The sequence below is a fragment of the Ciona robusta genome, chromosome 1, assembly GCF_009617815.1.
Source record: "Ciona robusta chromosome 1, ASM961781v2".
Classification (NCBI taxonomy): Eukaryota; Metazoa; Chordata; class Ascidiacea; order Phlebobranchia; family Cionidae; genus Ciona; species Ciona robusta.
The window spans coordinates 6983959-6996837 of record NC_143235.1 but is presented as its reverse complement, the minus strand read 5'-3'; the positions used below and the strand labels follow the sequence as shown (position 1 = coordinate 6996837).

General features: G+C 33.1%; 2 protein-coding genes across 2 annotated transcripts; one reads left to right on the top strand and one right to left on the bottom strand.

Annotated features, from left to right (window-relative positions):
- Positions 1-1208: 1208 nt before the first annotated feature.
- LOC149742364 (tubulin alpha chain, testis-specific-like) lies at positions 1209-4830 on the bottom strand. Its single transcript, XM_089893944.1, has 8 exons — positions 4688-4830; positions 3484-3706; positions 2971-3075; positions 2681-2877; positions 2310-2541; positions 1773-2038; positions 1525-1718; positions 1209-1463 (listed from the first exon to the last, which is right to left on the bottom strand). The coding sequence occupies exons 1-8, from the start codon at positions 4688-4690 to the stop codon at positions 1334-1336; spliced, it is 1350 nt and encodes a 449-aa protein (XP_089750070.1). The 5' UTR covers positions 4691-4830; the 3' UTR covers positions 1209-1333.
- A 2451-nt stretch (positions 4831-7281) lies between these two features.
- LOC149742363 (pentatricopeptide repeat-containing protein 1, mitochondrial-like) lies at positions 7282-12848 on the top strand. The gene is made up of 14 exons (XM_089892642.1): positions 7282-7512; positions 7694-7789; positions 7865-8004; positions 8065-8205; positions 8263-8430; positions 8936-9085; positions 9298-9407; positions 9650-9752; positions 10857-11075; positions 11486-11641; positions 11801-11926; positions 11990-12071; positions 12472-12602; positions 12688-12848. Exons 1-14 carry the CDS (start codon positions 7299-7301, stop codon positions 12790-12792), a joined length of 1941 nt encoding a protein of 646 aa, XP_089748768.1. The 5' UTR covers positions 7282-7298; the 3' UTR covers positions 12793-12848.
- Positions 12849-12879: the final 31 nt, after the last annotated feature.

Sequence of the window (12879 nt, the reverse complement as noted above, 5' to 3'; positions counted from 1 at the left end):
AAGTATCAGATAAATAATGACGCATCTTGTAATCGGTTTATAAGATGGCAAATATTTGCACTTCCTTTATTAAATATACATATGCTGATGTGTTTAATTAGAATTTTATGGAGACTTCACGTTTAGTTTACACTTAATCGTGGTACATAAAAAAGGCATAAACAACATATGACCTTTTTCTGTTATTATAGTTTTGCTATACATGCTAAACGAGCAGTTACATGCCTTATTTATTGCTCTCTTTAAAAAAATAATTAAGATGAACGCTGATATAGTTGGTCAGTTCATAAGTAACACAACAAATATTTATTTTCCCATCAAACGAATTTAAAATATCAATAACCCATTAGCAATGTATAATATCGCGGGTGTGGCAAAATAAATCTCTAACTTTTTTAAAACGTTATTTGAAAAAAAGGTTAAACTAAGGACACGTCATGACTTGAAAACATAACAAGTTGTATAAAAATAAAACTTTAAGGAGAAGCACTCTGGCACTTTCCCCAACAGAAAATTTTGGAATTTAGTTTTTACTTTCTATTTGCGTTCTTTAAAGAGGTACCAAGAATATGTTTGAATTCAATGTTTAAAGTAGGAGGTTATTATTGCAAATATGAGGTTTACACGTAAAATAAGTTTGTTATTAGATTAGTATTTTTAAAATTGCGTTTTTTTATAATTGGCTCCGCGGTCTTGTTTAAATATATCATTTTGTGCGCGATTTGTGACGTCATAAGATTCGTCCTAGCTGCCAGCGCCAGCAAAATTGAGTGGTTAATGAGTATTTAACAATGTTGGGAGTTGTGTGAGAATTGCTTAGTTCTGCAATGCCAATCTGCTCAAACTTGCTCTAACAGGCTTTGCTGGTGTAACCCTAATATCACGTTTATTGGTACAAAATAAATTTTCAACGTAAATCGAGTCGTTGACTAATTGGGATCTTTTTTGTAACTTACCTTTTGAGAATTTTTAGCACTCTTCTTAACCGACAACTAATATTCCTATTTAACGACCGTTTTTCAATCTTACCGATAATTCGAGAAGTAAAAGTGAATGTTGCTCGTTATTTTACGAACTCGAAAGTAAGGAAGGTTTATAACCAAACTACCCTGTGAAATAACGAAATGGTGCAGACACAAGTTTCCCACTTAAAATACTGTTTCTCCTTTTTTAACCATTATCTTTCAACTGTTTCAACCGGAGTAGCATTTATAAGTGAAACCCGCTTTTATATTTTTAAGGCAACTTTAAGCGTACTAATAACACACTTTACGTGACCGGTAAACTGAAATTCACATAAAATCACAAGTTTATCCCAAGATTTCAAGTTTCTTTAATATTCTTCCTCTTCTTCCTGGTCCTCGGCGGAATCAATACCAACTTCTTCATAATCTTTCTCGAGAGCAGCGAGATCCTCGCGAGCTTCGGAGAATTCTCCTTCTTCCATTCCTTCGCCGACATACCTTTACAAATATTAAACGATATAAAATATGAACATTTTAAATACAAGTAAATCAGTTATACCAGTGAACGAATGCACGCTTGGCGTACATCAAGTCGAATTTGTGGTCAAGACGAGCCCAAGCTTCGGCAATAGCTGTTGTGTTGCTCAACATGCAAACCGCTCGTTGAACTTTTGCCAAATCACCACCTGGTACAACGGTGGGTGGTTGGTAGTTGATACCAACTTTGAAACCAGTTGGACACCAATCGACGAACTGAAAATACAAAAGTGAGTTTGTTTGTAAAATAGTGAATGGGAATTTAGTTACCTGGATGGTTCGTTTAGTTTTGATCGCAGCAATAGCAGCGTTCACATCCTTCGGGACAACATCACCGCGGTACAACATGCAGCATGCCATGTACTTCCCATGACGTGGGTCGCATTTCACCATCTGATTGGCTGGTTCAAAGCACGCGTTGGTGATCTCAGCTACTGATAATTGCTCGTGGTAAGCTTTCTCAGCAGAGATGATTGGAGCATACGTGACCAATGGGAAGTGAATACGTGGATATGGCACCAGGTTGGTTTGAAACTCTGTAATTTAACAATATATATTAACCAAAAGAAAGTACTTCCCCTTATGATTTTTAATGCACACTAAAGTGTAAAAAATTCCCAATGTAGGTGCTGAGAAAACTTATTCGCAGACATTACATTAACGGGTTGGCCATTACTTCCAATGTTTATTATATAATAACGTCTGATCTTATTGTTATTATTTAGTATTGTGTAGTGACCAAGCATCTTACTATAAACACCATAAAGACATTGGACATTACAAACTTTAATTACAAAAAAAGTTTACCCGTTAAATCCACGTTCAAAGCGCCATCAAAACGTAACGAAGCTGTGATGGATGAAACGATCTGACCAATCATACGATTAAGGTTTGTGTAAGTAGGTCTTTCCACATCTAAGTTTCTTCGGCAAATATCGTAAGTTGCTTCATTGTCCACCATAAATGCGCAGTCTGAATGTTCCAGGGTTGTATGCGTTGTTAGAACCGAGTTGTACGGCTCCACAACAGCGGTAGATATCTGTAAGTCAAATAATACACATTGTAGCTTGACTTCACTGTAAATTGAAGTGTATAGTATACTATAATGTACAGCATAAAATGCAAGTTTCTATGATTGGAAAATAATAACATGCATATTTTAAACACGACATGCTAACCTGAGGTGCTGGGTATATTGCGAATTCCAGTTTGGATTTCTTCCCATAATCCACTGAAAGTCTTTCCATTAGCAAAGAAGTGAAACCGGAGCCGGTGCCACCACCAAACGAATGAAAGATCAAAAATCCCTGCAAGCCACTGCATTGATCTGAAAGCTTTCGAATGCGATCAAGCACAGTATCAACATGTTCCTTTCCTATGACGGCATTTCAATAAAAGTTTGGGACTAACATATTGTATGCATTATTAAAGAGCAAAGGCTTAATTAAATCACAAAATCTTTACTTACCGACAGTGTAGTGGCCACGAGCGTAGTTATTTGCAGCATCTTCTTTGCCGGTGATTAGCTGTTCGGGATGAAACAGTTGTCTATACGTGCCGGTACGTATTTCGTCTTTACGATAAATGGGGATTTTAATAATAACGGCTAACGCTCATACATCTAATTTACATCACAGAAATAAAAAAAGAGTAGAACGCGCAACTGCCCGAAACCGTGATTTAGGAAATTTAATTATTTAATAAACTTAATTAAAGAAATTCAAATAAACGGTTTGTTAGAAATATAGAAATATTTCAAAATAGTTATTTTTCTTTATAAATTAAAATTGGTAAAAAAAACGAAGAAAAACTACATCAAACGCCCTAGATTCCATTGACTACAATAGTAAATGGGAACGACCCGCGAAAGAGAGAGTGTATCAGCTCTCTCTTTTACCAACATAGAAGTTGCGCGTTGTACTCCTTTTTTCTTTTGTTTTTGTGATGTACATACACAGTTTTATATATTTGTTTTCCTTACCAACAACCGTCGGTTCCAGGTCGACGAAAACTGCTCTTGGAACATGTTTTCCTGCTCCTGTCTCACTGAAGAAAGTGTTGAATGAATCGTCACCCCCTCCAATTGTCTTGTCACTTGGCATCTGACCATCGGGTTGGATGCCGTGCTCTAAGCAATACAACTCCCAACAAGCATTGCCCATCTGGACACCAGCTTGGCCAACATGAATTGATATGCATTCTCTCTGGGAGATTTTTAGAAGTAATGTAGTACAGTGGGGGAAGATGAGACACTTATAGGAACATATTTCCCAATATTTCCCAAATCAAAGATTTCAATTCTGGGGTAATACCACAAATTAGAACTATCATTTCTTCATTAATCAAATATAAAACACACCAGGAGTTATTTAGCAATAATTGATTTGACGCGCGTTTTCTGAAGTGGTGGTAATACTGTAATTTGCAAATTTACGTGGAGCTTAACAGTGCCATGCTTTTAACAGCTAGAGTTTTATAACGTTAATGCGGTTTATGACGTCAAACAAATACAAGAATTCAACAACAGTGATAAAGCCGTTTTAACTTTTGTTTAAACGTGAATTACTTTTGTGGTTTAACGTCATTAATGACTGTTGGTGCATGCGTTTTCACGTCAATGTAATATTGGTTTATACGTATGCTGTAGTGGAACTGCGACCGTTGTATTCCGAAGTCAGGTTACACCAGGATAACTTCCGACGAACACAACTATATGGGCGATATTTACATGTGCGTTTACAGTAAGGCAGCAATCAAACCCGATCAATTTTATTTGAGCTTACGCGAAGAAACTATAAACAATATAAACTTGGTTTCAGGGTTATTTCGTTTATGACTCTTCAATTACTCCTTATCGCCCGGGTTAAAGCGTAAATTAATGTTACAGCACAATATTTTCTAGTTACGCGACGTTGACCGCCGTTAGGCATTCGTTATGACTGTTCTGACCGTGAAGCCCTGTATCTTTGAGGTAACCACAATCAAATCATAAAAAGGGTGATTCCCACTATACACAAGTTTTAGCCCTTTAATTTCAGCAAACTATAATCGAACATAAATAAACGAATTGTGCAAATAAACAATGATAGCAGCTGATCAGAATTTATGATACAAAATGATCTTAGCTGTGATACATTTATTATAATAGGTCTCAGTGTACTGTATAGTATAAAACAAAAACTTACCATCTTTAAGTTAATTTCTTCGACAAATTAAACAAAATAGTCGAAATAATTCAAAATCTTAGAGTTCAAGCGACAACTCTTTATGGGGCGCGGAGAAACTAAAAGTGACTTCGATTTGCGGTCTTCTTCCATTTGGCCAAGATCGCGCCACAATGCTACCTCCTGATTGGTGGAAATTTGCGCAGAGCATTCTCCCTCTCCCCCCGGGCGGATTTCATGAAACCAACCGGAGAATCGAATGATCCCGCGCGCATAAATTACAGGATATACGCCAATTTACGCCCTGACGTCATCCAGTTCGCTTCGCCCTGCTGCACCGATGGAATGAGACGCTGAAAGAATTGCGTGAAATCCTTATTTAGAACAAGCATGTCCATAGCTGTATCGTTTACGCTTTAAAACAATATGCATTTTGTCCAAGAACAAAATGCAACGCCATGATATCATATATACTTCAAAATGGTTTGTAGATGGGAAAATATTTTTAACCATTTTTTGTGATTTTTCGTTTATTTGTATAAAAAATAAAATCACAATTTGTTTAAGCAAATTCACAACAAAACCGGTTTTCGTAATATATTTGTTCCGATAGATATATTTGTACCGGCCGCTATTGCGCATGCACAAAACAAACACAATGACCATCCGGTCCAAATTTATTACGACCGTCCGTTAAAAACGTTCCAGACACGACCTTTATACGTAAAAACTTTGGTTTTTAATTTAAAGTAAGCAGAACTGAGTTGGTTCGTTATTTGTTGCCTAGAAAAAGTAAGTACCACTAACCAACTTGTTTTTATGCTAGTTTAAATTTTCAAATATTTCGCGAAAATACAACCGCATACATTTATGTAGGTCACTAGCATGTTATTTCCATTAAAAAAATAATAATTTCCAAAAAATTAAAATAAAGTAATATTTTTTTCCGAAACTTTTTAAGTCGGTTCGTATTTATTAGAGCTTGTATTGTATTTGTTCTGACCTACTGCGCATGCGCAAAAGCGCTCGGTGTCTCAGAAATCTGGTTCCCCTAGAAAACTGGTTCCCACAGGCTGCTTATAACTTATTTTATGTGGACTCTAGAACTCTGTTTCCGACTAAAAATAACAGTTTTTAGATGCGATATACTTCGTAAGTTTATGTTTAGGGGTTTTTCTTTTTAATAGAAATTTATGCTGTATTTTAACTTAAATTATACATAATGAGGTATAACCAGTATAACCAGACCACTACCGGTAACACGTCATCAACAATAAAAAAGGGCGACAAAACCTACATTTTCGCATTAAATAGAATAAACTATATAAAAAAAACATGAATATAGGATTCGTTCGGAACCAGGTTTAAAGATATCTGATACAAATGTACCGTGTCTACGCATGTGCAGTAGCCTATGGGAACCAGCTTTCTGGGGAACAGATTTCCGCGACACCGGTACAAGTACATCAATCGAAACGAATATATAACGATAGCGATTGAACAATTGTTCTGGTTGTTTGCATATTTAGACGATTTTTTATACTATTTCAGTTCTTACTCTTTGCGTGTCTAGTCTTACACTTCTTAACTAAAATAAAATTTTAAATTATATTTCTAAATTTTCAAGCTAATGCTTAGAGTTAAAATCTCATAATTAGCAATTAATTATTTTTTTTGTGGTTGATTCTTCAAGAATCAGAACTTTCCTTGCGGGCCAACTCCAGTTTTGCTTCGCTTGCAACTTTTTGAACTAGTATTGCCTTGTTTATGTTATTGTTTGTTAAAAATATCACCAATTACATCATAGTCTAGGCCTATATAGCTTTACAATAAGACAAAATAGTCTCTCAGCCATCAATTTTGTTTGTGTTCATTTTCCACAAATTTCAAAACTTGTATCACATAATCCACCTGTATTGCTCGCTTTTCTTTTTATTTTGTCTTTTATTATTGTCTTCTTATTTATTTATTTAAATAAATTTATATACATATTTTTCAAATTACTGCCGCAATATTTCCTTTAAGTTGCAGAAAATGGAGATAGAAAAACAAATATCCTTAGCTCGGATCTCTTGACCTAGGTAGACCTTCACCAAACAGCATAACATCAACAAAGCACTTAATCCACAAGACATTGAAAGACATCGCTGCATCTTTTGTAGCCTACATAAAGTGATCAGGTATTCTTTAGAACTTCCCCAGGTATTCTTTACAACAAATGCTTGTTTTTCTGTAATTTGAGGGGAAACTTGGACTTTTAAAAGGTTTTAAAGGTTGTACAAAATAAAATTTGTAATTTAAAGGAAAACTTGGATTTTACAAACTTAAAGGTTGGACAAAATTAAAACAAATTTAAAAAGAAAGTCTAAAAAAATAATCGTAACTTGTTTTCTACATCGGAAAAAATAAAAACGAAATTTAAAAGCAGTGAATTTGTGATATTTTATTCATATAATAGGTGGCGGCAGTTGAACTCTCGATGTTTCTACGACTCTGGTTATAACGACTGTCGAATAATGCAAGTTTTATTCATTTATTCATTTAAAATAAATGGGTGATTAAGTTTATGATAACTATAATACGTGCTTAAACATTAGATGTACGCTCTCTTATTGCATTAAAATATTCATCCATGACTCAAACGTACACAAACATTAAGCGTAAACAGCTTAATAGCGACTTTGGATTTCGTATTGTTTACTGCGAATCTGCGACCAAAGTGATAGTGGGAATTATTATGTATACATTATGTTCGATGTTCCGCCGCTCCATCCCTTTAATGGGAAAAGAAGGGCCTGTACAGTTGCTTTTATCGAAAATTGTGCTTTCACCATCATTTACTCTTGGTATGATGTATGAACCTTCTATGGCATGTGTTTGCTTGCAATTTTTACAAAGTATTAAAATGTTAATTACATTGGTGTTGATTATCTTTGGACCTTGTTCACCTGCGATTTCTGAATGTTTCAAAAATAAATAACACTAAGTTTTAATTTATGTACCTGAAGAATATAACTCTGCCTACAGGTAAAAATGATTTCCCCAAAAATGTAAACTTGGACCAACCAGATATGGAATTGGGTAATTCCAAAGAATCCTTTGGCTTGATTGCAAAAGCACAAGGTTAGTTAAATTTATTTTAATTGTAACATTGTTATAACTAAGAGGTGAATTGGTTTTAATGTAAACATCTTAAAGATTTCCGAGTGTTTAAACATCGGCACGGAAACATTGCTTTGGAAGTTATTGAAGATGAACATATACCTGTCACGAACAAATGGAAGAACACTCCACGATGGTACTTTTATCAATGTAAACAGCTGGCAAGTCAGGGAAAGGTTAATAGAAAGGATAAAACAACGCAATGTTTAAACTTACAATATAAAATCTATTTGTAGGTTGATGAGTGTCTTTCCATTCTTGAAACAACAATGCTAAAAATAGATAAAGTTCCACCTCAGGAATACAACTTTTCTGTTGTTATTGGTTTACTTGGTCGCCATGGTAGAGTAAAAAAAGCTTTTGAATTGTACAGCAAGGTAAGCTTTGTACAAAACTGTGTAACACAATCTTTTAAACCAAATTTTGCATTATAGTTAAAGTCATATGGTCTCACTGCATCAATGGCTTGTCTAACAAGTCTATTCAATGCTGTTTCAAATTCACATGACTCTGCTGACATGTTTTATTTAAAAAAATTGCATTTAAAATTGAAGGAATCTGACGTCCGCTTAAACAGGATAACATGCAATGCTTTATTGATGGTAATTTTTTATCTTTGTTTGTATAATATATTGGGTGTTTTTAAGGTTAATTTTACTTGAAACTTGCCTTATCCGTGCATGACTGGATAAAATGTCCATACAGCTCATGCTAGCTTACGAGTTACCATGTATGTTAATTTGTGGGTGATTAGTTTTTTATATAGTATGGGTGGGGGTGGTAATTTGGACAACCAATTAGTGATGACTAAGTTGGAGCAATGGCCGATAAGTGTCTTGCTTAAGGACACATACACCCACAAAGGCCACAATGATTGTAGCATCAAGACTTGAAACCTCTAGCCTAGGTTTGAAGCAAGCCCACTAACCACATTGCCACAGCACTGGTACTTTTTCGCTTGTGTGTATTTGTCGTAAACATTTCATTCATATTTTTAATTGATTCACTTTTCTCTTTGCTGCTTGTTATATTATGAAAGTAGGCAAATATTACAATATCCTGTCATTTTTTTGACATTAAGAATTGAGATAATTTGATTTCATGCAGGCCTATGCACGACATACCACTTTTAAGGAAACAACTGAAATATTTCAAAACTGCATAAGAAATGGTGTTAAACCAGATGCACTTACATTTAGTGCACTTATGACCAGCTGCCTAAAGCACAAAGAAGAAGGATTTTACCTTGCATTGCAGGTAAGCTGTATTGGGTTTGGACACAGGAGACCTAAGTGTCTTAACAATCTGGTTTATAGCAGTGTCGGTACATTTAATGTCTGTGTCTAACAGTGTCTTTGTGAATTTAGGCACATATAATAGATTACAAAATTTTGAATGGTGGTGGTCTATACGTGTTGAAAACGTAATATATTAATGTGTACCTTAATATGAAACTGTTGTTTTTTAAGGTATGGAGAAGCATGTTGTCCATAGAAATAACCCCATCAGGACAAAACATTACAACCATGCTTAATGTTGCACAGCACTGTGGGATTGGTGATGCAAACATGGCATCAAAGTAAGTTGAAATATTACCCAACATACTTGTTTCTAATCTCATGTCCTCATCTAAAGATACACATACTTTTTTAAAACAATTTCTATGTTTTAAACAATGTCTGAAATACAATAGCTAATTATAAAGTTAAAAATTAGGCGGAACTGAGGTTGGGTCTAGGGTTGGCTGCCTTTTTAACTTTAATTTTAACAGTTTGAGCATGAATTCCCAAAAAATGCTTGTTTTATTAAAATTTATTGTAGGTTTTTACTTGGAAACCTGCCAACACAGAAGAAAGTTGGTCCAATTGAAACATTAAAACAACAGAAGTATTCTCGTGAGAAATTTAATATACCAAATAAAGGAGTGAGTTTAACAACATAACATGTTAACTAAATATCTGGGACTATAGTCAAGTGGATAATAAATGAAAAACCCCTAACTTTTGGGCTTTGTTTTTAGTCTATTAAATGTTATTTGTGGGTAAGCTTATATAAATAATTTAACTTTTCTCTATACTTAATAATAATGACTTTAAAATCTTCAGTCATATACATAATGTCTAATTGCGCTTCTACTTTTTACCCAAAGTCACAATTATTTTTATTTAAAAGGACATACCAACAAAAATTAAAAATCTATTTATGGATAGAGATGCTCAAATGTGATCTAAAAGTACCTCCAAAGCTTTAAATTATAAAACAGCTTAATATTAAGTATAAAAAATGCTAGGGTAAATAAAATTAACTGTTTGACAATACATGGGATTTTTTACCATGAATGCTTCTGTGTGTATAATATAAACTTCCCTATGTTTTAATTATTGAATTGTACCTAGCGACATACCAGATTGTACTTTTTCAAAAGTAATTTTTAATACTAATGTAACAGCTCACTTTTTAAAGAAAATGATACAGCACATCACCAGTCATTTTAATAAAATAATGTTGAAAATTAAATAATATGAAAAAAAGTGCTAAATAAGTACAGTTCGTAGCTAAGTTCAACCGAAAAAATAAAACGTAATAAAGTCTATATTTTACATTTTTTTTATACATATTTACCAAAAAGGAACTATTATTCCAAATCCGTTGAATTTTTTTGAATTTTCTTCAGTAGTTTAAAAAACAGAAATGGTCAAAGTTAAATGAAACTTTTGCTTATGGAAAATTCCATGCATTAACTTGTAATTTTGACAAGCTTTTCTTATCAGAAGCTGTTTAAACTTTGGTGATACCTTTAGATCACATTTGATCATTTCTATCAATACACAAACTTTGATTTTTCTTTAATATGCCACTTCAACAATTGTACAAATATAGAATTGCAATTATGGAGTGTAAAGTTGTTAAACCTTTTTTAAATGTATTGTAATATTACATATATAATTATTGGTATCTTATTATTATTAGTATATTTATATTAAAGTTTACGCACAAATTACTTTACTATAATGTTTTTATTTTCCAGTTAAAAGCATTTACTGCTGAATATGAAGATTCTGATAAAAACTTACCAGTACGATTGAAACCTGTAATACCAAATCTACTTGATACTGAACAGTGTAATTTAGAAACAGTTACTTCTCTAACCAAGTGCACGGAACCTTATAAGAGATTAGATTTAATGGGAGGATATGAAGGAATAATTAATGTATTGAAACAACACAAAATATCCCTGTCTATTCAGGTGGGTAATTATTGGGCACGAAGTAATAACTTCATTTTGTTGGGCAGTTGTTCTTTACGTTTTGTTTCCTGAATAATTTTCCAGCAAAACATCTCTATTCATACATATCTATGCTAAAATTAAAACATGTTTTTTTTTAAATTTAAAACCGAATAATTCGCCAATAGTTATCTATAACTTTTATATTTTAATCAAAAGTGGTGTATTGCCAAAACATACCTATTACATTACCTAAACCTTAGGCTTATTTGATGGTGATAATGTGATCATAATTTATAGGTTATAATACAGTGATATGATTAAATACTAATTAAAAGCTGTTCAACACAGTAAAATTTCAGGGCATAGTAGTTTGTGCTCATTCACTAAATTTATGCTTTTTTGTTTACTGTGTTGTTTCTGCTGATTAGGTGCTTACACTCTTGGTAAAGTTGGTCAAGCCATCATACCCAGAGGAAGAAAAAGTTTTGCAAATTGCTGAAGATAGTTCTGTGAAATTGGATGTTGATTTTTACAATACATTGATACACAAGCAAGCTGCTAGGGGGGATCATCAACTTGCTGTAGTAAATAATATTACTTAAATTTTATCTTAGACTACCAGGCATCTATACTTTTCAGGTTTTAAACGATAATTTGATAATTTGTTCTTTGTAATTTTAAATTTTGACTCTAAAATTAAACGTAACAATGAAGCATGAACATAAATTGTTTCTTCTGTTCAGAAAACTTTTAACCGAATAAAGGAACAGAAGTTACAGCCAAATTACCGGAGTTATTGTGTGCATGCGATTTCATGCAACACTTTTAAACTTGGGTCAACACTTTTTCAAGATATGGAAAAAACTGATGTAAGTAAAAAAAAATGAACAAATTATTCATAAAACTAATGGTTTATATATTAAACTTTTTAGATGAAAATCACCAGTGTACTTTTGCATACACTGATTGCTGCTTGTATCCGTCGCAAGGTTCATATGATATCTGGTTATAAAGGTTGGTAATAAGTTTAATTTGTTAAAGGTATCTGATATGATACTTTTATTTATAATGGTTTGTTCAATTTTTTATGGTGGTGCAATCAAACAAAACACCCCTGCTGTTGGTTAATTAGACACTGCAGTTATCACATCATTATTTTTCCATGTGTTTTGCATTGTGCAATTGTTGCTCATACAAGCGCGTTGTATTCCATAGTAAAAAAAGTGCCCGAGATCGCAGAAATCTTTGGATTTCCATTGCTCGTTAATGCATCTTTTTTTTAAACTAACATGTTTATTTAAGGATGTACATTAGGCTGCATATCCTCGTTTGTCATTTTATTTCTTATCATATGTAATTTTTTTAACAAGGTATTTATAAGTACTTGGATATGTAGTGTTTATTTTATGTGCAGGTTTACGTTATCCCGACTTTTATTACTTGACTTACCTCGTCAAACAATTAACAACTCACGACATAAATGCGAGCGCTACATTTATTTCTCTGTTGGAAAAAGTAACATTTTATCCAGAAGAATATAACCGAGTAAGTTTGGTTATGTTTTTAATTTTATTGATTGTTATAAATATAAGTACATTGTTTTTTCTTACTTTGATTTAATGTTTTTCAGTGGAAACATCAAGATGAAGTTTATGAAAAACGATTAAACATTTATCGTAAAGCTTACAACCAGTGGCTACGAAATGCTGATGTTCAATCAATAGATGCGTTATAATAAAATAATGTTAAACTACATTAATTTTATACTTTAATTTGATTTGTCTGTTTTAGGTATCTAGGAATAAGTGTATATGCTAGTTTG

Bases quoted from the DNA above. Each gene is read 5' to 3' on its own strand.
- LOC149742364 (XM_089893944.1), bottom strand. The intron at 2,542-2,680 runs GTTAGCATGTCG...TTTGACTTACAG, and splicing joins CAATATACCCAGCACCTCAG to ATATCTACCGCTGTTGTGGA. The intron at 1,719-1,772 runs GTAACTAAATTC...TTGTATTTTCAG, and splicing joins AAACTAAACGAACCATCCAG to TTCGTCGATTGGTGTCCAAC.
- LOC149742363 (XM_089892642.1), top strand. From the start codon at position 7,299: ATGACTCAAACGTACACAAACATTAAGCGTAAACAGCTTAATAGCGAC. The intron at 9,408-9,649 runs GTAAGTTGAAAT...AATTTATTGTAG, and splicing joins GATGCAAACATGGCATCAAA to GTTTTTACTTGGAAACCTGC. The intron at 11,076-11,485 runs GTGGGTAATTAT...TCTGCTGATTAG, and splicing joins AAATATCCCTGTCTATTCAG to GTGCTTACACTCTTGGTAAA.